Source organism: Dromiciops gliroides, chromosome 5 (assembly GCF_019393635.1).
Source record: "Dromiciops gliroides isolate mDroGli1 chromosome 5, mDroGli1.pri, whole genome shotgun sequence".
Lineage (NCBI taxonomy): Eukaryota > Metazoa > Chordata > Mammalia > Microbiotheria > Microbiotheriidae > Dromiciops > Dromiciops gliroides.
In genome coordinates, this window is record NC_057865.1 from 22659203 (window position 1) to 22686448 (window position 27246).

Consider the following 27246-nt stretch of genomic DNA (forward strand, 5'->3'; position numbering starts at 1 on the left):
CTGGGCTCCCTCCAGCTCTTAACCTGGGCCCTCTTGGCTGGTCTTTCTGCTTCCCCAGAAGGAAGTGTGGACTCTGGCACACATCCACGAAAGGGGGTCTGTCCCGTGGAGGCAGAGTAGTCAGACAGTGTGGTAGCAGCTAGATGGTGGTGTGATCCGGTGGGTCATTTTAGTTTTGTCCAACTCTCTATGACTCCATTCTTGGTAGAGATACTGGAGTGTTCGCTATCTCCTTCTCCAGCTCATTTTAGAGATGAGAAAACGGAGGCAAACAGATTGAAGTGACTTGCCTAGGGTCTCACAGCTACTAAATGACTGAGACGAGATTTGAACTCAGAAAGGCGAGTCTTCCTGACTCCAGGCCCAGTGCTCTGTGCACTATGGTGCCCCCTAGCTGCCCCAGAAGGAGGGTGAAGGACTGGTTGAGGGTCTCCCAGCCAGTGAATGATGGTAGGCAGCTTCAGACCCTGGTTTCCTGATGGCAGATCTTGGACCCTAGATCCCGTCCAGCTCCATGAGGCCAGAGTCTCTTTAAGCAATGAGCTCTCCTTGTACGTTGAGTCCTGGCCCCTGACTCTGAGTCCTCTGGCTTCAGCCTGCCTCAGCACTTGGAAACGGACCCTGACGGCTACATTAGATAATTTCTTTTTGCTTCTACTGCTTGGCAACAGATCCTGGAGGCTTCTCCCCTCCATCCCTCCAGAGGCAGCCACAGTTTCTCTGTGTGAATGGGGGCTTGGCTTTTCTTTCTAGATCATTGGGGGCGGGGGTGGGGTGGGTTCTTAACCCGGGCTCCGTGGACCTATGGACAGAGTGCACGGGGGCTGTGAACCTGGTTGGGAAAAAGAAATTACCACTTTATTTCCATATAACTGGTTTCCCTTCCTAATCCTGTGTATTTTATTTCGGGCATTTAAAACCATTAATCTGAGAAGGGATACATATTGTATCCTATTACCTAAGAAAGGTTAAGAATTTCAGATGAAAAGGCCCGTGGTGGTGTGCTCTCCTCAAGAGCAATGGTGGTGGTGGTGGCGGTGAAGAGGATGAGGACTGGTCATTTCTGTCGGGCTGCAAGTGTCAAGAATACTTTGCTCCGTTATTTCATTTGGGCCTCACAAATAGCTTATAGGCATTAGTATTTCCATTTCAAAGATGAGGAAACAGGCTCAGAGAAGTGAGGGGACTTGGGCAGGGGCACCTAGCTAGTGGGTGTCTTGGATTAGGAATGAGGCCTTCCCGCTTCTGAGTTGGGGCGAGCTTGCTCACATCCGCGAGCCCTTGTGTTGGATGGGGCGTGTGTCTGTCTGTCCATAACTCGCAGGAGGAGGTTTTGTCGGGGCTTCATCTGAGACTAGATGGAGGCAGCGAGCCCCAGGACTGGCGCTGGCTGGCCTTTTGGGAGGGCAGCTGTCCAGGCAGGTGACAGACCCATCCATCAGACTGCCCGGCCCTTGTTTGCCTGTCTCCCAATTAGGGTTACAAATAGAAACAGTGAAAATGTCTCCCCGATGGTCTTGGTGGGAGGCCATTAGCCCAGATGGATCCTCCTCCACCCGAGTGGGAGGGCGTTGGGCGATGTGTCGGATGGAGGCCTCCTGACCGCAGCCTCCAGCCCCCTCCCTTCTGAGCCTCGCCTTCCCGCCGTGACTTTGCATAGACCCAGGAGGATGCTGTGATGCTTGTTCCAGCCTCGTTTCTGCTAAAGAAGCTGATTCTGCCTTTACTGGAAGGCTGCTCTCCTCTCCTCCCCTTGTACGTCTGCTTGCCTGACATCTCAGAGAAGGGATGAGATGAGGGCTTGCTGCTGTTGACGGTTCCTTGACTGCCCGGTAAGTGGCTGCCCTCACTCGTTCGTGGGGTAGGGCCGGGCAGGACCAGCTGCCTTCCTTGGAATTGCCTGGCCCTGCCGGATCCTGGTCTCTCCCAATGGGCTGCAGTGACTCATCCCTGGTGAGGACTGATGGCTCCTCTTCAGGGCTTTCAACCCCGGAGCCTCGGCAGCAGCTTGGCAGCGGCTTTTGCCACCGGCCCTGTCCCAGGTCATGTAAGGTAAATGCCGGGCACACGGGGCTGGTCTCTGTGACTGATGGCAAGGAGGGCAATGGGCGTGGTGACATCCCGGAGGCTCTGAGCGTGCCAAGCCTCCGGATCCTCCTCAGACAAAGGCTGAAGAAGAAGTCGAGGACGAGAGTGGAGGGACTCCTGCTTCCGCCCAAGGGCTCCACTTCCCTTCTGAAAAACCTCCTCTTGAGCTTGATGCAGACTTTTATGACTGCTTTCAATTTAAATGGCCTTGGAAGTAAACTGGATTCATAATGTTTACAATGATCTTTAATATCAGGGAGGCAGCACGGGCCAGAGTCATAGCTCGAAAGCCTGACTCATTTTACAAATGAGGCCTTTGGGGCACACAGAAAATCAGTGACTCATCCAGGTATACGCAGCCAGCAGGTGTCTGAGGCAGGATTTGAACCCAGGTCCACCAAAGAGCCCTTCTGGCTCTTGAAGCCTGGACACTGAGCATGTGGCTTTAAGTAACCTCTTTCAGTGTCCCTTTGCCTCTGTTTCTCAGTCTGGAAAACATGAGTAAGATCGGCCCCATGTCTCTAATCATCATAAGAATATTGTGATGGTAACAATACCTTTTGACAGTAAGGGTATATACACCAACGATTAGTAATTAGCATGAGTTATTCTGGCATCCTCGAGCCTGTAGGAAAGATGAGGGGCAGTGTGGTATAGTGGTTAGAGGGTCTGCCTCGGAGACAGGAAGACCTGGGTGCAAATCCTGCTGCCAAGTATTTGTTGAACTTCCCAGTGCCCTGGGCGGCGGCTCAGAGGGTGGTGGCCCTTGGATTGAATACTGGAAAGGATCATAGGATGGTGATTCCCCTGCAAGTGAATTGCCAGTCTGCATTGTGGGGAGTTTCCCTCCCCAGAATTCTACATGCTTTAGAAATGGCAAGTGTGGAATCCTGCCTAAGCCTCTTCTCCCTCAATTCCCCCAGAATTATGAAGGGGAGCCTGAGTATAGACCTTGGTCATCGGTTTGGTCCCCAGGAAGAGAGGGGGCTCTTTGGGGGGGGGGGCTCTGTATTATTTAAGACCCTGGTAGCCCAGGCGTCTGTCAAGAGACAGCTGATGTCATTGTTCTTCCCAGAGACTCAAGAATAGCATGGAGAACATGTGATGTTGTTTCTCCTTTAGTCGTAGGACAGAATTCTGGGCTCCCCACTGACGCCTGGAGGGCTCAGAAGAGGTGTGATAGCAAGGGAAAGGACCCAGGGTTGGGACAGGGAGACTTGAAGCCCTGCTGGGTATGTAGGAGGTGCCTGCTGTATCATCTGTCTCTGGCCCTGAGCTGGATCTACGCTGGGGATGCAGTGGTTGGAATGCAACAGGGCTTGGCCTCAGGGGGTTCACCATGTGGACACGTCACATAGGTGGACTCGGAACAAATACAAAATGTACACCAGTGGTTCTGGAAAGGAGGGAACAAGCAGCTGGGTGGGGGAGGTCAGGAATGACTTCAGAGAGAAAAGGGGGTGGGCTGGTCCCCAAGCATGTCCAAGGAGTAATAAGTAAAAAGTGATAAGGGGCGGCCCAGAACTTGGAATCTCTCCCCCTCCCCGGTTTCCCTGTGACTGTGGGGTATGCTGCTGAGTCCCCCAGGATGGAAGGCTGAGGGTCGTCCTGGATGCCTCGCTCTCGCCCTGTGTCCAGTCCCTTGCCAGATCTCGTCCTCCCTGCATTCACAGCACCTCTCTCATGAAGCCATCAGGCCAACACCAGCTCATGTTGCCCCTTAGCTGGGCCCCGGCACTACCCTGCTCATTGGTGCCCTGCCTCATGTCTCTCCCCATTCTTATTCATTCTCTGTTCAGCTTTGAAGGTGCTTTTCCTAAAGTGCAGGTCTGGCCATGTGGCCGGCCTCCCTCTCAGTATCCCCATTGCCTTTAGGATCAAGTACCATATAAAATCCCATTTGGCATTCTAAGCTCTTCATACCCTGAATTCTTCCTAACTTTCCAGCCTGTTTTTGTTTTTGTTTGTTTGTTTTTAGGGGCGGGGCAATGAGGGTTAAGTGACTTGCCCAGGGGCACACAGCTAGTAAGTGTCAAGTGTCTGAGGCCACATTTGAACTCAGGTCCTCCTGAATCCAGGGCTGGTTCTTTACCCACCGTGACACCGAGCTGCCCTTCTTTCCAGTCTTTTTATACTTTACTCTCCTCCCTGTGCTCTGATGCAGCCATACTGGCTTTCTTGCTGATCCATCTCCATGCCTTTGCCCTAGCTGCCCCCCATTCCTGGAATGCTCTGTCCTCCCTTGGAATCTTTGGATGTCAGAGCCCTGATGTTGCCAACCTCTTCTGAGGGTGCGCCTCGATCTTGTCACTAAAGAAACTTTCTGTAGTCCTTACCTTTGTTTGCTCATCTTGACAGTCTTTTACTTGACTTTTAACTCCTTCTTAAAGTGGGGCACTAAGGTGGTGTTTAAGGAGAGGCAAGTTCTTCACTCACCTGGCCTGTTCTCTGGTCAGTAGATAACCCCAGGCCAACTTGCTAATTAACCAGGCAGCAAAACTTTGTGTGCTGTGGTTGTTAGCACCGATGAGCCTTCTCACCTCCTCCCCTCCCCAACCTGGGCCACCGCCACTCAAGCCTACTTCCTGGTTCCCAGCAGGGGTGAAAAACCCAAGTTCTGTCTCAGCACCAGTAGAGACCCCTGTAATCTGCCCCCTGCCAAGGGCTCAGCCCTTTCACCAGACTGTGAGCTGAGTTCCAGATGACACTTGCGCTGCAGCTGGTTCAGAGGCTCCAGGGTTCTCTTTCTCTGGTGAGGCCTTCCTGGGACTGCATCTGTGTCAGGGTGACCTCGGGGTTGGGCTCCACTCCCACCCTGACATAGCAGCCCCCTCCTACCGACCTTCTAAGCCATCTTTGGCTGGAAAATAATTTCAGCCCGTTCTTTTGTGGGTTCCACCACCCTAGGACTTGTTCTGTGGCATTATTTGGTGGTTTTTTGGAGTGATCGTGTTGTGAGTTCCAAGAGCTTACTCTGCTCTGTCCTCTCACCTCCATCTCTTAGATTCTTTGGCTTCTGTCAAGACCTGGCTCAGATCCTGCCTTCTGCAGCAGACTCTCCGGTCACTCCGGCTGCTAGTGCCTTCCCTTCTCAGATTGCCTCCATTTGTTCTCTATCCGTACCTGGTGTGGGGCCTGGAGTCTGAAGACCTGAATCCAAATCCAGCCTCAGACGCTTAGTAGTTGTATGATCCTGGGAAAGTCACTTAACTTCCGTTCACCTCAGTTTCCTCAGTCAGAACATGGGGATAATAATCGCTCACTTCCCAGGGAGGTTGTGAGGATCAAATGAGAGCATGTAAAGCACTTTGTAAATGTTACCTTTATGACACAGTCCTTGTCCTGTTCTATCCTGGAAGAAAGAGGGATTATCTTCTAGTCCTCTGAGTGTAAAAGAACTAGGGAGCGGCAGCTAGGTGGCGCAATGGATAGAGCACCAGCCCTGGAGTCGGGAGGACCTGAGTTCAAATTCAGCATCAGACACTTGACACTTACTAGCTGTGTGACCCTGGGCAAGTCACTTAACCCCAATTGCCTCCCCCCCCCCAAAAAAAAAAACACAAAAAAACTAGGGAAAGGAAATGGTGAAAGACTGCTTCTTTACCAAGAAACCGCTAGAATACTTCCTTTCCCGTGGGCTGAGAATTGGGCCTCAATTTAGAGTGTCACAGCTAATGGGAAACACGATAGTAAAACACTGCATTTTGTAGCGGTAGCAGCAGCCCGTGGCAGCTTCTGTAGACAGACGTTGCTTCCTGGAGGTGGGCCATGTTTTGACTAATAACATTAGTGCATTTGAGTTTGAAAGCACTCTACAAACATCATCTTGCCTGACTCCCCCAGCGCCCCGAGAAGCAGGTGCTGCAGGTATTGTTCTCACTTTACAGATGAGGAAACTTGTTGTCAGTCACTGCAGCCAAGCAAATGCCAGAGGGAGAAGAGGGTTTGACTCAGGGGTGTCCAACTCCACGTTTATCACCCAGAACTGTAGAATTGTAGGATGAATCCCTCTTGTGCTCGGGTGAGTGGCCGCCGAGAGAGAGAGCCTTTGGATTTGGCCACAAGGAGATCACCGGGCACTTCGGATCAAAGGGTTTCAGTTGTTAACTCGGCCACTGGCAACAGTTGTTTTCTTTCCCCAAGTAAGTTGTTTTTTTTTTTTTAAATGTCCTTGTGGCAAAAGTAGAAATGGCTCCAAATACAACAAAGATGGGAAAAGCATCAAGGTTTGGCCAAGGGTACAGAGAAGAGACCCATGCTGGGGGATCAGTTGGTCAGGAGGGGGCGGAAGGATCAATGCCAAGGTTTGGAAAAAATAATCTTAGACCTTAATAGTGCCAAAAAAGGGTGGCAGAGAGACCCTTAGTTAATACTGACCTAGATGCCTGCCTTCTCATTTTACAAAATTGTTATGAGAATCCTCTTTCTGCACATCGTGGGCAGCCTTTATTCGGAGGAAACAGGAAGGCTTTCACTGGTGATTTTCCACAGTAAAGACGTTACCTTTACTCTTGGCCAAGTAACAGAAAGAGGAAGGGTTTTTATACATATGGTTTCCCATTGTGCTTGATGCTCACTGGATACGATAAAGCACTGATGGGCAGAGGGCAGAAGGCCCCTTTAAAATGTCCCTTCCAATAAGAAGTCATTTAAGATTCCTTGAAAGATAGAATAACAGAGAAACCTTTGTCTGAAAACCCTCTGATCACAAAGAGGTGAAACGTAAAACGGGAGACCGGTGGCCTCCAGAAGTGATGCTGGAGGCGATTCCACCGAGCCCAGAATAAGGCAGATTTCCTCTGCAGATGTCACTGTGTTACAGGCAGACAGCGAGCCCTGGAACGTGGCAGAACTTCTTGGAAGAGCTCTGGAGCAACTCAAGAGTTTGGCTTAACCATCCACGCAGGATGACCATTAGCACGGTTAGCTGGACAAGCAGTAGAGCTTGGTCGTGAGGGATTGTATCCGTCTGGGACACACGCAGCAATTAAGCAGGAGGAGCAGAGGGGGCTGGATTCTCTTCAGGACCTCTGTTGGTGACCCCAACCTTCTCCCAGGAGCAGAGGCCCATATTTTTAATGCTAACACCAAATAGGTGGTGTTACATGGTCGTGAAGCCCAGCACATGGTAGTCTCCAAAGGTCTCAATATGGGGGCAGCCAGGGGGCGCAGTGGATAGAGCATCGGCCCTGGAGTCAGGAGGACCTGAGTTCAAATCCGGCCTCAGACACTTAACACTTACTAGCTGTGTGACCCTGGGCAAGTCACTTAACCCCAATTGTCTCACCAAAACAAAACAAAGGTCTGAATATGACCATCAGACCATCCAGGAATATCAGTTCAAGTCCGTTGGGGAGCCGTGATTTTGTGGTTGGAGAACAGTCACAAATGAACCCTGCACCTTCACAACCATGTAACACCAGCTACGTGGTGTCAGTATTTAAGAATATGGGCCCCTGGTCCTGGGAGTCTCTCATCCTACAAAATGGAGCTAATTGGGGTCTCTTTGGGTCTTAGCTCTGAAGTCATTTCAGGACTGGTGAGAGGCACAGGGGGTGCCAGAGTGTGTGTACAGGACGCCAAATCTGGCCTCTGACACCTTGTAGCCCGAGCAGACCATTGGCCTCTCTCGGCCTCAGTTTTCTTGTTTGTAAAATGGGGATAAGAATAGCACTGGTCCCTTGAGCATGGCTGTTGTGACCTCCCAGAGGCTTCAGTTGCTCCCCCGTCTGTCCTCTTGGGTCACATTTGTGCCCCTTCTTTGCTGTGATTTCTTTGCTGCAGAGAACTCCCAGTTTGGAAACTCCCTCCATCAGTGCACATCCCCCTACCCCCCTGTAACCAAGCCTCCTGTGGAGCTGCTGGAGGGTCATGGAGAGGGTGCCCGGGTCCCTCAGCGCTCCCTGCCGCTATGCCGTGCTGCCAACACCAGTCACGGCAGCGAGGGGCTTCTTTGTAGACCCGCCCAAAGTCCCCACGTACCCTGCCGAGAAGGACAGGGTGGTCTGGGCCCTCTGGAGCATTATCCTGGGGAGGGCAGCACCCACCTTCCTACGTGTCTTTGCAGAAGGGCTGTGGTTTCACCCACATGGTCTTACTTTACGTTGAACTCTTGTAGATGCAGGCCAGCATGGTCTGTAGTGGGAAGGCCCCACACATGGAGCCTGAGAGTTTGTCTTCCTCCCTTAGCCCCGCCTGGGGGACCTTGGGTCGGACCTGCGGCCCCTCTGTTCTCTGCTGCTCTTAGCAGTAAGAGGAAAGGGTTGGCTCTGAAGTGTGGATGCCTTTGTCAGGCCGGCGAGGTCTTTGCACCCCCTTGTTAGAGGCAGGCTTCTAAATGTGTCAAATCAAATAGCTGGGGTCGCAGAGGAAACCCATTACATTGACATGTAGCGATCAAAATATTTTAAAAACCGTCTCAGAGCCCTTGGGCTAAGTACCACCTCATCTGTCCTCCTCACTGCTGAGGGCTCTGCGGGCCCCACCCCATGGTGCTGTAGGGAGGGCCAGGCACCGTGGTGTGCGCAAGGCATTGTTGGGTGCAAAGGATAGCTCTCCCCACTGGAGAAATAAAACGGGCAAATGCAGCCTTGGCTCAGTTAGCCGTATTCTGTGTCTGTTTGACTGAAGTGTATTAGCGTAAAAAGAACGAAAAGAGTGTGTGTGTGTGTGTGTGTGTGTGTGTGTGTGTGTGTGTGTGTGTGTACTGGGGGAAGAAGAGTGTAGTAGAGGTGGGGTGATAAGTATGCGTGTGCACTCAGTTAAAAGATACATACCATGAAGGTACCAGAGAATGTCCAGCTGGCATAACGTTCATGCTAGTGAGGCCTCCCTCCTTCCCCCAGACCCTGCCCTCTCTGGTACCCACACGGCATCATGGACTGGCTCGCAAACCCCTGCCTCTCTTTCCTGACCGCTGTCAACCCCGCCAGGCTCAGAGGGCTGGTTAGCCAGATTTGTTTCACAAGTCCTGGAGTCTGGTGCTTAGAACTTGGCCCCGCTGACCAAAGGGTGGGGCCTTCTCCCCTTCTTACCTCCCCCGCAGTCGCCATGAGGAGGGAGCCTTCGACTTCTGAGGCCTGGAAGGCCACTGTCTGCTGTGGGGAGATAAATGCTTCTGGGGAGATGGGTTATTGATTACCCTCGAGTCACGTTGGCTGCTGGTAATTATAGCAGGCTTCGCTCAGGAGCAGGCTGCAAAAAGCATTTTTCCATAAAACAGGAAACATTTATGCCGCCGTTCACTTTAATGCGCCTGTGGTTTCGACGGGAGCAGAATTACCTTGGCCAGATTGGTTATTTTCCTGCCTTGTGTTTCCGATGGAGATAATCCGGGCTGGTTCTTATCTATAGGGAGAGTAGAAGGGAGTGGAGAAGGAATGATCATGCCAGGGTGGCAGCAACAGAATTTCCCCTTGAGAGTTCCCTGGAGTGTGGGTGCACAAGGAGGCGGAGTATTTGGACATGGCAAATGCAGGGTTTTCCCCGCAGTGGGTGGAGGAAGGGGGGAGGCAGAGAAAATCGATTTTTGTTCTTTGGAGAAAGTGAAGCAAAGCCTTAGCAAGAAATCCCCTGAGGACGATCAGGCTCATGGAGCTTGCCTCTGGATACTGGGGAGGGCTTGCCGAGGGTCCAGACTGTCCGCAGACCCAGAGAGACTCAGCGCCAGTTTGGCTGAGGAGTGACATGTTTCTGTGAGCTTAGAGACTGTGGAGCTCGAAGGGATGCTATGAACAATCCAACCTCCTCACGTTATAGTTGAGGAAAACATCTCAGGGTGTTTGACTTGACCAAAGCCACACAGCCAGGAGGTGACTGAGGCTGAATTTGAATTCGGGTCTTCCTGACTCTAGGACCAGTGCTCTCTCCGCCATACCACCCAGCCGCTTCTGTAAGGCCTAAACCCCTCCTTCCCTAGCACCACATCAAGTACAGAACAGCCATTTTAATGTACCCATTGCTCAGGTGATTTTGAGTCAGGTTTGGTTTATTTGGGGAACCTCATCATCTCCTAGGTTCTCTGAAGATGTTGTCTCTGGTCTGTGAGGAGAGAGAGGTGTGCGGAATGAGAGGTTTGAGCAGTGTGCTCTGGGCTCCTGGGCAGACTCTCCTTGCTGAGGCCCATTATCGTCAATAATTTAGTGTTTCTTGCTTCAGAGATCCATGCTTTTATGGTAAGGGGTGTGTGTGTAAGGGGGGGGGGCTGTGAATCATGGCCCCCTCCACACCCTTAAAGAAGTGAGTCATTTGCTCCCTAAATTCATTCCTCAGACATATGCCCACTCTCTCTCTCCCTGGGCAGGTCACTGAGTCTCTGGCTTGTGGGGACGGGGATGACTCATTGGATCTAATGCTTTGTGAGCCCAGCCTTCAGGACCTCAGGGTCCCCTCCATACCACAATTAGGCTTCAGAGAAGCTCATTAGTGGAAGGATTTAGTTGAATGTACTGCTTAAAAAATAATGTGTGGGGCAGCTAGGTGGTGCAGTGGATAGAGCACCCGCCCTGGAATCAGGAGGACCTGAGTTCAAATCCAGCCTCAGATACCTGACACTTACTAGCTGTGTGACCTTGGGCAAGTCACTTAACCCTCATTGCCCAAGCCCCGTTCCCCCAAATTAAAAAAATAATAATAATCTGTGTATTTCAAAGTAGCCAACATACTGCTCCTTACCTCATCTCCCTCTCATCCCTCTTTTGGTTTTGTTTGTTTTCTTGTGAGGCAGTGAGGGTTAAGTGATTTGCCCAGGGTCACACAGCTAGTAAGTGTCAAGTGTTTGAGGTCGGATTTGAACTCAGGTCCTCCTGAATCCAGGGTCAGTGCTTTATCCACTGCGCCACCTAGCTCCCCCCCCCACCCCCCAATAAGTCTTGAGGAGAATTTTGTATGCTCTTATTGATAGGACCCATTAGTAGGTAGTGATCAGCTCAGTTTGTAACATGCTATTTCAGAAGATTGATTGAAATCACTTTGAAGACCTTAAACACTCTGCAAATGTGTGTCCTTTCCTCCTCTTCTTTATTTTTATCATTACTGTTGTTTTTAACTTACAGAATTCAATGCATTTCCTCTGCCCCAGCAGAAAATTTCACCACACCCGGTGTGCTTTGCTGGTGGTATCTCATTGACTATGTATGAGAAGAGCTTCATCTTTTAAGGAATCTTGTGGTGAGACTTTTGTCCAAGAGGCCCACTGGAATTAAAATAGGAAGATGCAAAGCTTTTACTGCTGGCCTTGGCTCCAGTGACCCAGTCCTTGGGATCCCCAGCCTCTGACCCTGTTCTCTCTCATTATTTCCATGCACTGAAGTGAGGAGCCCCAAAAGTACATTTTGTGATTGGGATCCTGGTCCCTGGGTGCCGGCCAACAGCTCTGAGGTTGAATTGGAGTCTTCCTAACTCTGGGCCTGGTGCGCTCTCCATGGCACCACCTGGCTGTGTGGATTCTTCTTGAATACTAAACCAGATTTTAAACCAAAATTTAGGAAGCATAAAGGGAAAAGGTTTGTGCTGCTCCTTGGTGGTAGGTGGTTGTTGTGTGTTTTTTTTTTTAATAAACATTTTTATTTAAAGTTTTGAGTTCCAAATTCTGTTCCTCCTGAGGGCAGCTAGGTGGCACAGTGGATAAAGCACTGGCCCTGGATTCAGGAGTACCTGAGTTCAAATCCAACCTCAGACACTTGACACTTACTAGCTGTGTGACTCTGGGCAAGTCACTTAACCCCCATAGCCCCACAAAAAAACCAAACCAAACCAAACCAAAACAAAACAAAAAAACAGAAAAACCGAAATTTTGTTCCTCCTTCCCTTCCCCCTCCCTGAGGCGGTAAGCAGTCAAATATAGGTTAGACGTGCTATTATGTAAGGCATTACCATATTAGTCATTTTGTACAAGAAAACTTGAATAAAGGGAAAAAATGAAAGAAAGTGAAAAATAGCATTCTTCACTCTGTGTTCAATCAATATCAGCTCTTTCCTTGGAGGTGGATCGTATGCTTCTTCATCAGTCCTTTGGGATTGTCCTGGGTTGTTGCATTGCTGAGAATAGTTGTCATTCACAGTTCTTCATCCAACAATATCGCTGTCACTGTGCACGATGGTCTGATTCTGCTCATTTCACTGTACATCAGTTCATACAAGTCTTTCCCTGCCTTTCTGAAATCATCCTTTTTGGGGCAGACTTGTGACCTGGATCGGAGGGCCAGCTCGCCCAGAGGACTGGAGGCTCATCACAAGTCTAGTAAAAGAAAAAGAGATGTATTAGGAGAGAGAAATATGGCTGGGGAACACACCGCCTTGGTGACTGTCCTGCTGGAGTAAGAGAAGACTGGTCTTTTGTATTTTTGCCAGACAAAAGGGAGGGAAGGACGTTACAAAGAACTGGGGGGGGAATCACAAAGCAGGAAGCAACACACAGTGAACTGGGGCCAGATCACTAAGAGGGGCCTTTGGTAGCAGGGTCCGAGTGGACTGTGCAGCACCCATCCAGGTCTTGCACATCATCTTGCACACCTTAGCACTGCACACTGGGGCCACGCCCTACCACACCTCATTCCTGAGATGGGAGAGAGCCCTTTTCCCCTTGACTGAGGGGGTTTGAATCTTTTGGATTTCTTGGGGTCCCACTACAATCTTGCTTGTCATTTCTTATAGCACAATAATATTCCATTACAATCATATACTTGGCGGTAGTTTTGACAACATCCATCTTATCCCAGACTTGTCTGTAGGTCACACTAGGTGGCCTTCCATTGTCCTGAGAATAAGATGAGATGGGTGCTGAGTTGGCCTTGAATTTCTCCTGTGACTGCTTCTTTGTTATGTCAACCGCATGATTCCCATTACTAAAGGGACCCTGTGTGGATTCAGATGGCTTCCTTTTGCTATCAGACTGAGAGCTTGTTCCCACAGGCCTGTGTTGATTTTCACTCTGGGTACTGAAGGTTGGCCTTTTGTCTATCACAGATTTAGCAATTGATCCCAAAGTTTGGACTTATCAATAGAGCACCACATGGGGCACGCAGGGAGTGAGTGTTGCTTCTTGCCCAGGGGTGCCTTTCTTTCCCCTAGCTTTGGTGTGGTTGGTGCTTGCAGATGAAGATCCCTCTCATGCACTCTCTGTTTTATTTATGAACATCTTATTGATGCTCTTTCCTTATATTCTGTTCATTAGCTGCGTCTGTCAGTGGCTCCCTTCGTTCCACTCCCCCAGCCCACCAGCTCTCTACCCAGAGGCAGGAGAAAGCAGACACACTCGTTAGGTCATCCTTTGAAGCCACGTTTGGTGCTGCATTTATCCGTGTTTTGGTTGATGTTGCTTTCCTGTGTGGGTCTGCCCATTTCTTTCTGCATCAGTTCATAAGTCTAACCAGTTTTCTCTGAGTTCTTTAAATTCATTTCTTAGCAATGCAGTGATGCTATGTTGTATTCATATGTGTTAAAGGCTAAAATTCTAGCTAAACTGTCTAAAATATCTAATGAGTGGTCGCCAATAAATTATAAGCTTTAGCAAGAGTTAGACTTTTAAGCGTTTATTAAGTAGAATAAGAATTTGGTAAAGAGAGAGAGAGAGGCTTACATTCATCTATCTATTAAAGGGAGAGCGCATTTCTAGCTTTGCTCTCCGTCAGCGTCCACAGGAAAGAGCCCAAGTCAGAGTGCCAGGCTCCCCCTTCTTCCTCCCACAAACAAACGTCACTTCCTGACGCCAAAGAAAAGACCCGTGGTCTTGCCCTCCAAGATCTTCACCTCATGGGCGGAGCTCTTCTACAGCAAGTCTCCAGCAGGGGGCGTCATTCCAGTGGTTACATATGTCATATAAAATGTTGGTTCAAGCCTGATTTCTGTCAGATTACAAAGCAGTTTCGTCTTTTTTGGTTGTAGCTGAGTCATTTTAGTTGTGTCTGACCCTTTGTGACCCCATTTGGGGTTTTCTTGACAAAGATGCTGGAGCAGTTTGCTGTTTTCTTCTCCAGCTCATCTTATAGATGAGGAACTGAGGCAAACAGGGTGAAGTGACTCTCCCAGGGTCACTCAGCTAGTAAGTGTCTGAGGCCAGATTTGAATTCAGGTCTTCCTGACTCCAGGCTGGGCACCCTGTGCACTGTGGTGCTACCTAGCTGCCCTAAAAATTAGAACTGTACAAAAAACATGGAGAAGGCTGACTTGGGAATAATTGGGGGCATTTTCTAGAGTGTTGCAGGGGGGACTCTGGTCAGGACTGGGTTGGACCAGATGACCACTGAGGTCTCTTCTGCTTTGTATTCAGTGTTCTTCTCACCCAGCATTTTAGTGGCAGAGGTGAGAATCGAACTTTGTTTCCAAATGGCTAGGGGATCCCATAGTTCAGCACCCTGTCCGTGTGGACAGCTCCAGATGGTTAGGCAGCTCTGGAGCTTGCCTCCTGTAAGCACTATGGGGGGCCCTCCATTCTGCCCAGCAGAGTGTGTCTCACAGCTTTCCATGTGACAGCCCTTGAAGCCTGAATAATAGTAATAATCATGATAGGTGTTGGCTAGACTGTGCTGAGCTGCACTTTAGCCACTATCTGCCCTCGGGAAGCTGAGAAGCCTTGGGGTGACCGTGCATCTATTCTGTGCCTCCCTGTGTTCTCCATGTTTAGCACGTCTGCTTCCTGAGGTCAGGTGCTGTTTTTGCTTTTTCTTTGTGTTCCCAGTGTCTAGGACAGTGCCTGACGCTTCAGTTCAGTTTCAGTAAACATTTATTGGGTGCCTACCGTGTGCTGGGCACTGTACTAAGCCGTGGGATTACAAATGAGGCCAAGGTGCAGCTCCTGCCTTCAAGGACCTTACCATCTAATGGGGAAGACAACACACAAAAGGAAGCTGGAAAAATTGGGCAGGGCCTTGAGTGGGGGAGGCTGGCCCCTGGTGTGGGGGCACCAAGTTCTGTGGTAGAGCTGCAGATGGACAGTCATCCACTTTCTGCCCAGTGCTTTGTACCGCCACCCAGAGGGGAGAAGAGGCTGAGGGAGGTGGTAGCCAAGGCCTGAGTTAGCCACGTGGTGCTGAGACTGCCAGTGATCAGTTTATCCCGAAAGGGGTTAATCATATAGCAAATACTTTCAAAAATGCTGCTTGGTGGTTGACGAGAGCTAGATTTCTATACACTTTAAGGTTCATTAACTTTACAAATATGATCTCATGTGATCTTCACAACAGCCCTACAATGTCGGTGCTACTATTATTCCCATTTTACAGATGAGGGAACTGAGGCAGACAGAAGTTGCCCAGGGTCGAACTTGGGTCTTCCTGATTAAAAGTCCAGGGCTCTTTGCACTTCACTGTCTTGCTGCCTATATAGATGCTAATCAGTGCTTAGGCTGCTTCATTCATTCATTCATGTTATTAAAGAGATTAGAGTAGCCCCCACTCACTGCCTCCCTTCCTGCCCAGCTCACTCACACATTCCTGCATGCTTGCACTGCCACACCTAACCAAATGCATCTGGTCCCCCCAGATGCTTGGGAGCTGTGTCCTGCCCTCTCATGCCCATCTCTTAAAAGATTTCTATTCTACTTATTCTAGAGCCCTCCAAGCTCACGGAGCCGAAGCCTGACCTTGCTCCCCCACGGAACATCTAATTCGTCATCCCCCAGTAGCCAGAGACATCTCGCCCCCGTGCCCCCCACCGTGGTCACCGTCACCCACCACAAGTCACCTGCTGCCGCCCGAAGATCAAAGAGTCAGTATTCTGCCCAGCTTCATGACGTCCGAGAGGTAGGCTACTCCATCATTCCATGTTCAGGGCTCTTGGAAGAATGAATGGCTTGGTGCCTTCTGGGAGACCCTCACCCATTGATTGATTGGGGACACACAGTCACATACATGTAGAAATCCTGGCCCTTAGAAAAGTCTTTATGTAATATTAACATTTGTTTCTTTTTTCATTCCATGAATGACTTTTGATCAGCCTTAACACACAGCCACACAGTAAAAACAGGACGGGAAGGAAACAATCACTTTGTTCTTGGCCTCAGTTTCCTCTGTTGTAAAAATGGGGGGTTGGGGTATATGACCCTGGGGTTCCTTTTGCTTCCAGAGTTATCATCTCATGTGCTTCCTCACCAGGCTCCATGGCCCCTTGTTGAGTGGGGGTATCTATGGACAGGTTGGACCCAAGGGCTTCTGAGCTTCTCATCTCTAGGACAGTCGGTGAAATTATCCAGGCTGTGGTGTGGAGCAGGGAGAAGGGAGAGAGCAGAAAAGGAGATCACGCCCAAACCCCCTCTTTGGCTTGGCGGGGCCAGTCTTTATTTCAGTGAGATTTCTGGTCTCTCTGCTGTTCTCTCTCCTCACAGCTTAGGCATGCTATTGGTGGCCTGAGAGCTGACCTGGGCAGTAGGTGGTTCAGGGTCGGGGTAGGTGCCCACCCTCTCCAGATGATTGAGAACTGGCAACTAAAATGCAACTTGCAGTGCTGGAATCTTGATTTAGTCTTAAAATTGTTTGATGTTAATATTATCAGTTGGATTTTTTTTTTTAAGATACCAACTCATAGGTTTTCTTTTTGGAAAAGCAACATGGGGGGCAGCTAGGTGGCACAGTGGATAAAGCACTGACCCTGGATTCAGAAGTACCTGAGTTCAAATCCAGCCTCAGACACTTACTAGCTGTGTGATCCTGGGCTCATGGCCCCACAAAAAAGAAAGAAAGAAAGAAAGAAAAGCGACATGAATTCTCTTATCTCTTCTTTCCCAGGCTCCTCCTGGAAATAACTGGTGGCTGTCACTCAGGGGTGCGCGTGTGTGTGCACAAGTGTGTAAGCATGTATGCATACACATATGAGCACATGATTTACAGTGGAGAGATTTTATGGATTTATTTTGGAGGCTATTACTGCTGTATGTAGGGACTTTTTTCTTTGTATTCCCAGCACTTCACACATATTAGACTAAGTGTCTAATAATTGCCTTTCCAACCCATCCTATCAGCTGGAGAGGGATTCTTTTTTATGTTGTTTTTACAAGGCAATTGGGGTTAAGTGACTTGCCAAGGGTCACACAGCTAGTAAGTGTCAAGTGTCTGAGGCCGGATTTGAACTCGGGTCCTCCTGAATCCAGGGCCGGTGCTCTATCCACTGTGCCACCTAGCTGCCCCAAAGTAGGTAAGATTTTTTTTTTTAATTGAGGCAATTGGGGTTAAGTGACTTGCCCAGGGTCACACACTAGTAAGTGTTAAGTGTCTGAGGCCAGATTTGAACTCGGGTCCTCCTGAATCCAGGGCTGGTGCTCTATCCACTGCGCCACCTAGCTGCCCCTACTGATACCTAGGACCATGAAGTGATTCGACCAGACAGTTAGTAAGTGTTGGGGAGTCTTAACCTACCCCGTCTCCCGACTTTCAGTGCTGCTGTTTATTCCTCTGCATCTGGTCGTGTACAGTGCTTTCTACCTTTTGTTCCACTTTTAAATAGGTGATAATACTTATTTTCTTTTCAATGACATAGCCTGGAAAAAAATGGAAATTATATAGTGCCTGTTCTATCCTTTTATAATTTCTAAACAAGCCACTGTTCCGAGTGTGTTTACAAGTTAATCCGGTATTTTTTAAGCTTTTACTGTGTTCTAGGACACAGAGACCCCCAACAGGAAAGCATTCCTACCCTCCAGAAGTTGACCTTCCACCGAGGGAGTGTATGTGCTTACTGATTCCATGTGATATTTTTACATAGTGCCGTACAAAGAAAAACTTGAAAAAAGCAGAAAGACTAGGGAGAGGGGCATCACCGCCGGCTTGAAGAATTTGAAAGGCCTCTTTTCTCTTGGGCCCCAAAGGACCCGGGTGGAAGTTACAAAGGCAAATCTTCTTAGCCAGGTGAGCTGTCCAGCAGTGAAATGGGCTGGGGTGAGGGGGGGGGGGTCCCCTTTCCTGGAGGCCTTTTGGCAGAGTGTGGATGACCACTTGTCAGGCACATAGTTGTGGGGATTCTTGTCCATTATGGCCTGAATTAGAGGCTGCTAAGGTCCCTTCTGGCTCCCAGCTTCGGTGACTGATTCTGCCCTGTGGCCCTTGCCTCAGAGAGATGCCCCTTTCAACTGGAGTTCAAAAGCTTAAGCCCGAGGCTTGGTAAGCTTGGGTTGTGGGATTTGGGAGAGGAAACGAGCCAGATTTCCCATTTCAGTGATTCCTTGTTCCCCTGGCTTTGCTGTCTGAAATAAAAAACAAATGCATCAAACTTTGTGATATTGCAGGCTCTGGCGCCTCAGGCATGTAAGAACAATTAATTAGGAGATGTGCTTCTCTGACGGGTCTAATTTGGTTTCTGAACTCTTCTCAGAAGGAGAAAGGACTTTGTAGGCAATATCTCCCCTGTATGCATTGGTGGCCCTTCATGTTGAACAACATCTTTCAAAATGAAGTAAAATTTTAGGGGCAGCTAGGTGGCGCAGTGGATAAAGCACTGGCCTTGGATTCAGGAGGACCTGAGTTCAAATTCAGCCTCAGACACTTGACACTAGCTGTGTGGCCCTGGGCAAGTCACTTAACTCTCAGTGCCCTGAAAAAAAAGAAAAGAAAAAAGAAAATGAAGTAAATTTAAAAAAACAACACATGCATTTGGCAAAGTGTGCACGATGCCTGTAATTCAGTTCAGCCGACCTTTACTGAGGAATTACTATGTGCAAGGAGATTGTGCATGTTTGGAAAGTGAAGGCAGATTTCATGTTGGCTTTTACATCTAGCTGTGTGAAGGCTCCTGATCCTAAGCAGTTTCTCTGTGCACTTGGGATGGGCAGCTGGGTTAGCGTCCCAGAACCTTGGGAGTAGGAAAGGACCTTGGCTGTCATCTAGTACAAAGCTTTTTAAATTGTGCCTGGCGACTCCCTATGGGGTCATGTCACTGACCCATATGGGGTCATGTCACTAAATGTGGGGTTTGTGAAAAATTTGCCAACAGGTAAAAGAGGTCACGTACACCTGTATTATATACCCAGGGTCATGTAGATATTTCTTGGGTCTTTGAAAAGGGGTCATGAGCAGAAAAAGTTTAAGAAGGCCTGATTTATTCCAGGGGTTCTTAACCATGTTTGTGTTGCGGACCACCTTGATGAGTCCGATGGAGGCTCTGAACCTCTTCTCAAAAAAAAAAAAGTTTTTAAATGAATAAAATAGAATTGCAAAGAATCCAACTCAAAATATGAAAAAGCAAGTCGGTGGTCCCCGGGTTAAGAACCCCGATGTAGTCCAGCCTGTGCCCAAAATGGATGTGTACCCCAACACCCCAGACAAGCATTCATCTTGCCTTAATCTTAATTGTATCGATATATTCCCTTGCATTAATGTGGTGGAATGACCTCTCCTGTTGTTGGACTTTCAGGCTGTCTCCATTTAAAAAATTCATTCTAGTGAAACATCCTCTTCATAATTTCTATCAAGAGATGATTGCGGAAGATTTATAGGCGCTAATGAATGAAGTGATCTAAATTAGAAAAGTGACATGTGCATTTATGACAACAATGTAGATGGAAAGGACAGAACAAGACTCAACTCTGGGTAATGATAACGATCAAGCCAGCCCCAGGAGTCTGTTGGGTTCTTTTCTGGGCCTTCTTCTCGCTATTTTGCTTGGTGAACTCATGAGCTGCCACAGATTCAATTAGCCGTCTACGTAGAAGATTCACGTGTCTATTTAGGCCACCCTAACTTCTCTCCTGACCTCCCACAGATACCTTATGTTCAACGTATCTAAAACTTACCTCGTTATCTTCCAAATCTTCCCCTTCTCCCTCCTACCTTCCCTATTACTGTAAAGGGCACCATCATCCTCTGAATTCCTCAGGCTCCCAAACTCAGCATCATCCTGGACTCCTCACTCTCTCACCTCCCTTATCCAATATGGTGCCAAGGCCTGTTGATTTCACCTCTGTAGCATTTCTCATCAGTTTCACCTCAGCAGCATCTCTGAATATGCTCCCTCCTTTCCTCTGACATGGCCCCCACCCTGGTGCAGACCTCATCACCTCATGCCTGTACGTGCTGGGGGAGGTCTGCTTGCCTCGACTCTGCCCCCCCCCACTCCTCCATTTAGCCACTAAAGTGATTTTCCTCAAGTTCAGGTATGACCAGGTCACCCTCCCTACTCTTTAAAATGCACTGGCTCCCTATTGCCTCCAGGCTAAAATACAAAACCCTCTATTTGGTATTTGGAGCCCTTAATATTCAGCCCCCTCCTCTCTTCTTCCCTTTCCACTCTTCTTATACCTTATTCCTCTCCACCTCCTCTTAAAAAGTTTGTTGTTTTTTATTTTTTATTTTTTTTATTTTAAAAAATTTTTTTGTGGGGCAATGAGGGTTAAGTGACTTGCCCAGGGTCACACAGCTAGTGTCAAGCGTCTGAGTCCAGATTTGAACTCAGGTCCTTCTGAATCCAGGGCCAGTGCTTTATCCACTGTACCACCTAGCGACCCCCAGTTTGTTGTTTTTTATAACAGTTCTGTCTCCTTAGTGCTTCCACCCCCAGCTCTGAGCCTTCCTTATAACAAATTAAAGCAGTTAAGCCAGAGTAGTGGACAGAGCTTGGCAGCATAGAGGAGGTTTTGTCTCTAGTGCTCACCTCTCTACCTCAATCCTGCCATAGGCACCATGCTAAGCCTTGGTGATACATGGTCTTTGCCCTCAGGGCACTTACGGTCTATCCTGGAAGTTTCTTGATTGGAGTCTTCCTTGAAAATGTCTGCTGGGCCTCTCTCTGTGTAGGTTCCCCCTCTCACTAGTGGGGAAAACGCCGAGTGAAAGTGTCCAAGGCATCTGCCGATGACAACAATGAGCCTCGATAAACAAGAATTGGAGTTGACTGAAGTTACTGCCCCGTGTGGGTGGTGCTCATTGACCGAATATTGATTCATAGGGGGGAGCGGGCAGTGCTTGTGTGGTCCTTTTAATGTATCTTCAAAATTATTCTGTAAATTGGTGAAAAAATAGAATTCACTTTATAGGGATTCAATTTACACTCGGATCTCCAGCTTCTTATTGACACCTTTTGTTTTAGACATCCCCTAGATGGCCCTTGTCTCTCTCTCTTCCCCTTCCCAGAAAACGTCTTTATTGCAAAGACGTTTTTGAAAGGAAGAAAAATAATTAGCAAAACTGGACAATATATTGAAATAAATCCAACATATGCCCTGTTCCACACCCCTGGACCCCAACCCTTCTTCCTCCCCTCCCCCACCAAGGGGACCTCTTGGATCTCTCCTTTGGGGCATCCATCATTTTTGGCTGTTTGCGGTTATTGTTCTCTACATTGGAGCAGTCATTGCGTATGTTGTTTCCTTGGTCCCTGCTCTGCCTAAGGAGACTCATGCTGCTCTACTTATATTTGTTACACGTAGACTTGGCAGGCTTTCCATTATTAAGTGTCCAGCCATCTTTTAAAATGAGGAGCTATTCAATTAGTAGACACAGCAAGAGGCAATTAAATTAAACCATGTATCCTTTCTTGGATTAGTCAACAAAACAATCTGTAAGTACGAGAGCCCAAACCCGCCCTTTAAATCCAAACATGCTAGTTAGGGGAGTGAGTAATGACTGCTTGTGAGGACCAGAACGAGTGCCCGAGATTCAGGGTCTTTTAAAAAATTTTTTTCTTTCTTTTTTTTTTTTTTCCATTTAGTTGAAGGCTTTCTGTGCATTTCAGGCCCAGCTCGGCTTCAGAAACACATCCTGGCTTATGCATGTGTGACTTCAAATCCAACCTCAGATGTATATTAGCTGTGTGACCCTGGGCAGCTCACTTAACCTCTGCCTCCCTCAGTTTCCTCATATGTCAAAGGAGGGGTTTGACTCAGGCGGCACCTGAGATCACTCACAGCTAAAGTCTAGGATGTTTTGATCCTAAATTCTTCTACCAGAAAGGCTGGAGGAATCTCTGTGTTGCCCCTGGTTTCTATGGGGTGACCAATGTAGAACCAGGGGAATCCAGTAGCACTTTAGGCCTTTGTTCTGTGCTTTGGGCAGATGGAGGGGAGGGGGGGGGGGAAAGAGTTTGCTGTTTGGCATTTTAAATATAGGCGTGTGTGTATGCTGGGACAGCTAGGTGGCCCAGTGGATGGAGCATTGGGCTTGGAGTCAAAAGGACCGGATCTGAGTTCAAGTTTGGCTTCTGACACTTCCTAGTTGTGTGACCCTGGGCAAATCACTTCACCCTGTTTGCCCCAGTTTTCTCCTTTTCTAAGATGAGCTGGAGAAGGAAATGGCAAAGCACTCCAGTATCCTTGCCAAGATCCCCAGATGAGGTCATGAAGACACGACTGAACACACAGCCTGTAGAGCTCATGGTTGACCCTGAGAGTAGACTGTGAAATATTGGCATCGGGGGGCAGCTAGATGGCGCAGTGGATAGAGCGCTGGCCCTGGAGTCAGGAATACCTGAGTTCAAATTCGGCCTCAGACACTTAACACTTACTAGCTGTGTGACCCTGGGCAAGTCACTTAGCCCCAATTGCCTCACCAAAAAACCAAAACAACAAAAAAAAATATATTGGCGTCGGAAAGGACTTGAGAAGTCATCCAGGCCAATGTTCCCATTTTACAGGTGAGGAAGCAAAGTGTCCAAGGCTACAAAGGCGGTAAAGTGACAGGCCCGGGATTCAAACCCAGGGCCCGTCTCTGGGTCTAACGCTTCTGCTGCTGCTCAGATTCCCGCTGCCACATCTCTGACGATTCAGCTTGGAGACCCCACTTCCTCCAGAGACTGCGTCTGCCGGTTTTGGGGGCTGTGACTGTTAGGAAGTTTTCATTTAGTGTGAGCATCCATCACCTCTCTGGAGCTGCTCCACAGTGCTCCTAGCCGTGCCCGAGGTGGGCGTGTTGATGGAGTTGGTATAGGGCCAGAGTGAACAAGGAGGCCTTAGCAGAGAGGAGGAGGAAGGGGCAGAGCAGCAGCAGCAGCATCGAGGGAGCAGCCTGTTGTGCTGCTTCTGGTTAATGCTCTTACTTCCAGAGAACACGGTGAGAATCGCCCAGTCTCAGCTTTAAGGTACTGTTGTGAGCTGAACTTGTGCCTCAGTTTACCCTTTCTGGGCCGGATTCTGAGAATCGGGCCCAGAAGATGGTCTGCTATTCTGGACCATTTCATAGAGACAGATGGACTCTCTATTTGTGTTTTTGCTGTCTGGGACCCCAGAAGAGCTCAGGGTTTTGCTTCATAAGTGTCTTGGCTCTAGGAAAGGGGTGCTGAGTGACAGCTTCCTTTGTGATCCAGCCCTGGAAGGCTATCCCAGCTGTTTGGGGTCCATGGAGATGATGGATGCAAAGCGATGCTTCGAAGTGCTGGCAGCTCTAGGGCTTAATGGAACTCACTGGATGGGAGATTTAGGTGAAGGGTTACCCAGTGGGAGGGGCTGGTGACTCTCCTCTGGGCACTTAAGCCATCTGAGATAGACAGTGGGTTCCTGATCTTGGAGATCTCTCCACAAGAGACGTCTGCCAGGCTTTGTTTCTGTTTCTGTTTTTGAGCAATTCATTTGACTATTTGGAAGCCTGAATGGGCAGGAACCCTTCATTATGACCAAGGGGGATTCCTCACCCCAATTTGAGGCCTGTTAATGAGAGGGAGAGACCCTGGTCACTGTCCTGTTTGATCAGCTCGGGCAATCTTCATTCTTCAGCTGCTTAACCCCCACCTCAAATCCTTCCTCATTTCCTGTGCTCAACCTGAATCTCCTTGGTGCTTTGCCAGAGGCGGAGGCTGGCCTGGCTCCTAACGTGCTCGGGTTTGTTTGGGTCAACGGACTGGATCTGGCCGAGTTAGGTGAGGGGTAGCCCAGAGTGTGGTTCCCAGGCTCCTCTAACCCCGCTGGGTCTTGGGGGTGGGGCTGGAAAGCAGGAGAAATAGAGCTTTAGAGAGTGGAACAGAAGCCTGTCTCATGAGTGTCCAGACCAGCCCTGGCCATTCCAGCACTAACCAGCAGGCGGCTTTGGTCAAGCTTGTTCCTCCTCCCTTGACCTCTGTTTGATCATCTAAAAAACAACAACTAGATGACCTCTAAAGACATAGGTTAACATTTCAGAAGGCCATGGGAGGATGAGTCCTTGATCAGAGGTCACAGGGTCTGGGCTCCGACTCTGTGTGACCTCGGATGAGCTGGTGTAACTGGGGAAACTCTTGTGAAGTCGGGCCCCTCCGTCCCGCACCCCCCAAACACACATGCACTCATGCACACGCACACGCACACACTCATGCACACGCACACACTCATGCACACACACACGCACGCACACTCATGCACACACGCACTCATGCATACATGCACTCATGCACACACGTACTTATGCACTCATGCACATACACACACATTCATGCACACAAGCACTCATGCACGCACACGCACACACTCATGCACACACGTACACTCATGCACATACACACACACTCATGCACGCACGCACTCATGCATACATGCACTCATGCACACACGTACTTATGCACTCATGCACATACACACATTCATGCACACAAGCACTCATGCACGCACACGCACACACTCATGCACACACGTACACTCATGCACATACACACACACTCATGCACGCATGCACTCATGCACACGCACTCATGCACACACGCATGCACACACGCACTCATGCATATATGCACTCATGCACACACGCACATACACACAAGCACTCATGCACATACACACACTCATGCACACATGCACACACGCACACACTCACGCACACACGCATGCACTCATGCACACACACGCACATACACACACATACACACAAGCACTCATGCACACACACACACACACACACACACACACACAGAGTTACGGGAGAACACCAAGGCGCTGTGATGTACAACTCAAATTGGCAGGAGGTGATCTGCCCCCGCGCTCTGTGAAATGGGGATATTTCTGCCTGATTTCACTGTTATTTCTGAGCTCCCACCCTCATAAGGACATCATCTTAATGCAGGTCTGTGAAGAGGAGGATTCAGCTATTTATGTGATGGAGGACTCCTTTTCTTTCTAGCAGCCCACACCCAGATTGTCTCACCCTCTGCAGTGAAAGCGATGTGAACATGGGCACTGCTTCGTTGTGGCTGGCACAATGCCAGGCACCTTTGATAAATGATTGTTGATTGACTAAAGGAGGGGACTCTGCCGACGAAACCCTTGGCTTGTATTTGGGGGCTGACGGAGAGCGGTCGTCACTTGTTTTTATAAAGCTTCGCCTCCCACCCGGCAGTGAGTGGGCGTTTGAAGTCCTTGTGGTCCTGTTCAGGAGGCTTCAGTGCATCCTTGAAGTCAAGCTGTGACAGGCAGCTCACTCACGCCTCCCGAGAGAGGAGGCGGAGGTGAGGCGAGCCCAGGAGGGACAGCGGGGTTGGTCTCCTTGTGGATTTGTGCCCCCGTGAGGACATCCGTCATGATAACGGTGCTTGGGAATTACTTTGTGAGGTGCTCAGGGCGATGGATGGGCCAGCTTGTTGGATGTGCTCGAAGCTTTCGGTCAGGCACCGTTGGGTTGGTGGTGGGCAGAGCTCACAGGTGGTGACTGCCGTGCGGCATTTGGGCATTCGCTGGGTATGATACAGGCTCACTAATTATAACCTAGCCTCAGTCAATTTGGAGACATTTCCCTATTCTCTCCTTAGAAAAAAGAAACTTTGCTGCTTGCTAGCTATGTGCCCCACACCTCCCATGCCAGCGTTTCCTTCCATCCTGCTTCCTGCAGAGGATGCCACGACTGTACCCACTGGCCGCTGCCCATTGTCTGATGTCTGCTTTGTTGTGGGGGCCTGGGAAGCCTTTATTATTTAGCAGTGAGCCAGATTTGTGTTTCTCTGAGACGCTTGTTATTTAGTGAGCTGGGTAATTTTGTTACCTCGGTTGGGAGATCTGGTTACTAAGGCAACTGGTTACTGGGTTGGATCCAGAAGTAAACTGGAGACCGGATAAGATCTTAAAATCCTTTGAAATGTTGCCTGGCGTGCCCTCCCCACAGCTCCCACTAACGGCCCCCCGGCTGCTGACTGCCTCCAGGACCATCCTCTCCCCTGCCTGTGCATCTCTCATTTTCCCTGCCTATCAAAAACTGCTAGCCTCCATCTGCCCCTTCCTCTGAGTTTTAATCTTTTAAGAAGTTTTATTAATGTTTTTTGTTTTGTTTTACATCATAGCAATTTCCTGGGGTCTCCCCTCCCCCCCCCCCTCTCTCTCTCCCCCTCCCTCCCTCCCTCCCTCCCTCCCTCCCTCCCTCTCCCCATCTCTCCATCTCCCCACAAGCTTATCTTGCAGCAAAGAAAGACAATTAAGCAAACCCAACTGACAGTGACTGTGTCAGATGACATATGCAACATCAGCCCCCATCTCTCTAAGAAGAAGTTGTTTCAGCCCCTTCTTTCTGAGACCAAGATGGTTCTGAGCTCATCCCTTTTGGGATCCATCAGTCCACAAGAGTTTCTGTATGAAACACCACTATGTACCCGGCATTGTGCATTTAATGAGGGCCTACTATGGGCTGGGCTTTGTGGCTCCTTGGGGAGCTCACAGTCTTGATGAGACAGCTAAATACAAAGAAGATCTGTGTAGTCTGATGAGACAACATGGAGACAACTGTATGTGAAGGTGGTGTAAATAGGAGGCACCTTCCCACTGCCTGGGTGGAAGGAGGGAACATGGGAAAGGCACTAGGGTTACAAATGCCAAGATGAAAACAATCCCTGCTTAGCTTGTGTTCTAGTGTTGTTTCTAAGTCCCTTCTGTGTGTCAGGCTGAGTACCAGATGGGGGAGATATACAGAGGCAAAAATAAGACCATTCCTGTCCTCAGAGAACTTACATTCTTGGGGGGGGGGAGACTATATGCAACAGGATTAGGACAGACGTGGTCCTTTGGGATCGTGTGTGTGTGTGTGCGCGCGCGCGTGCACGTGTAGGGCCCAAGACAAGTTGATTCTCTGGTTACTCACCCTGCCTGAGACCCAGGATGCCACAGTCAGAGGCTCTGAGGGCCAGGGATTGTTTGATGTGGAGATGCCACTCATTCTTGTCTCTTGCTATAAGGATAAAGTGATGGCTCTGTCCTCCTTGCCACACCCGCCTTCCCCTTTCCTCCCAAGCATATCATCAGAATGTGACTATTCTACAGGAATGGCCAAGAGCCTTTATATCAGACCAAAGTCTCTGTCA

General features: G+C 49.2%; 1 protein-coding gene across 2 annotated transcripts in view; it reads left to right on the forward strand.

Annotated features, from left to right (window-relative positions):
* The window catches only part of OSBPL10 (oxysterol binding protein like 10), a 233233-nt gene that overhangs the window by 87099 nt on the left and 118888 nt on the right, over window positions 1-27246 (forward strand). For both annotated transcript variants that reach the window (XM_043965396.1, XM_043965397.1), the window contains exon 4: window positions 15636-15827. In XM_043965396.1, the coding sequence (XP_043821331.1) occupies window positions 15636-15827 (192 nt within the window). The remainder of the gene's footprint in view (window positions 1-15635; window positions 15828-27246) is intronic.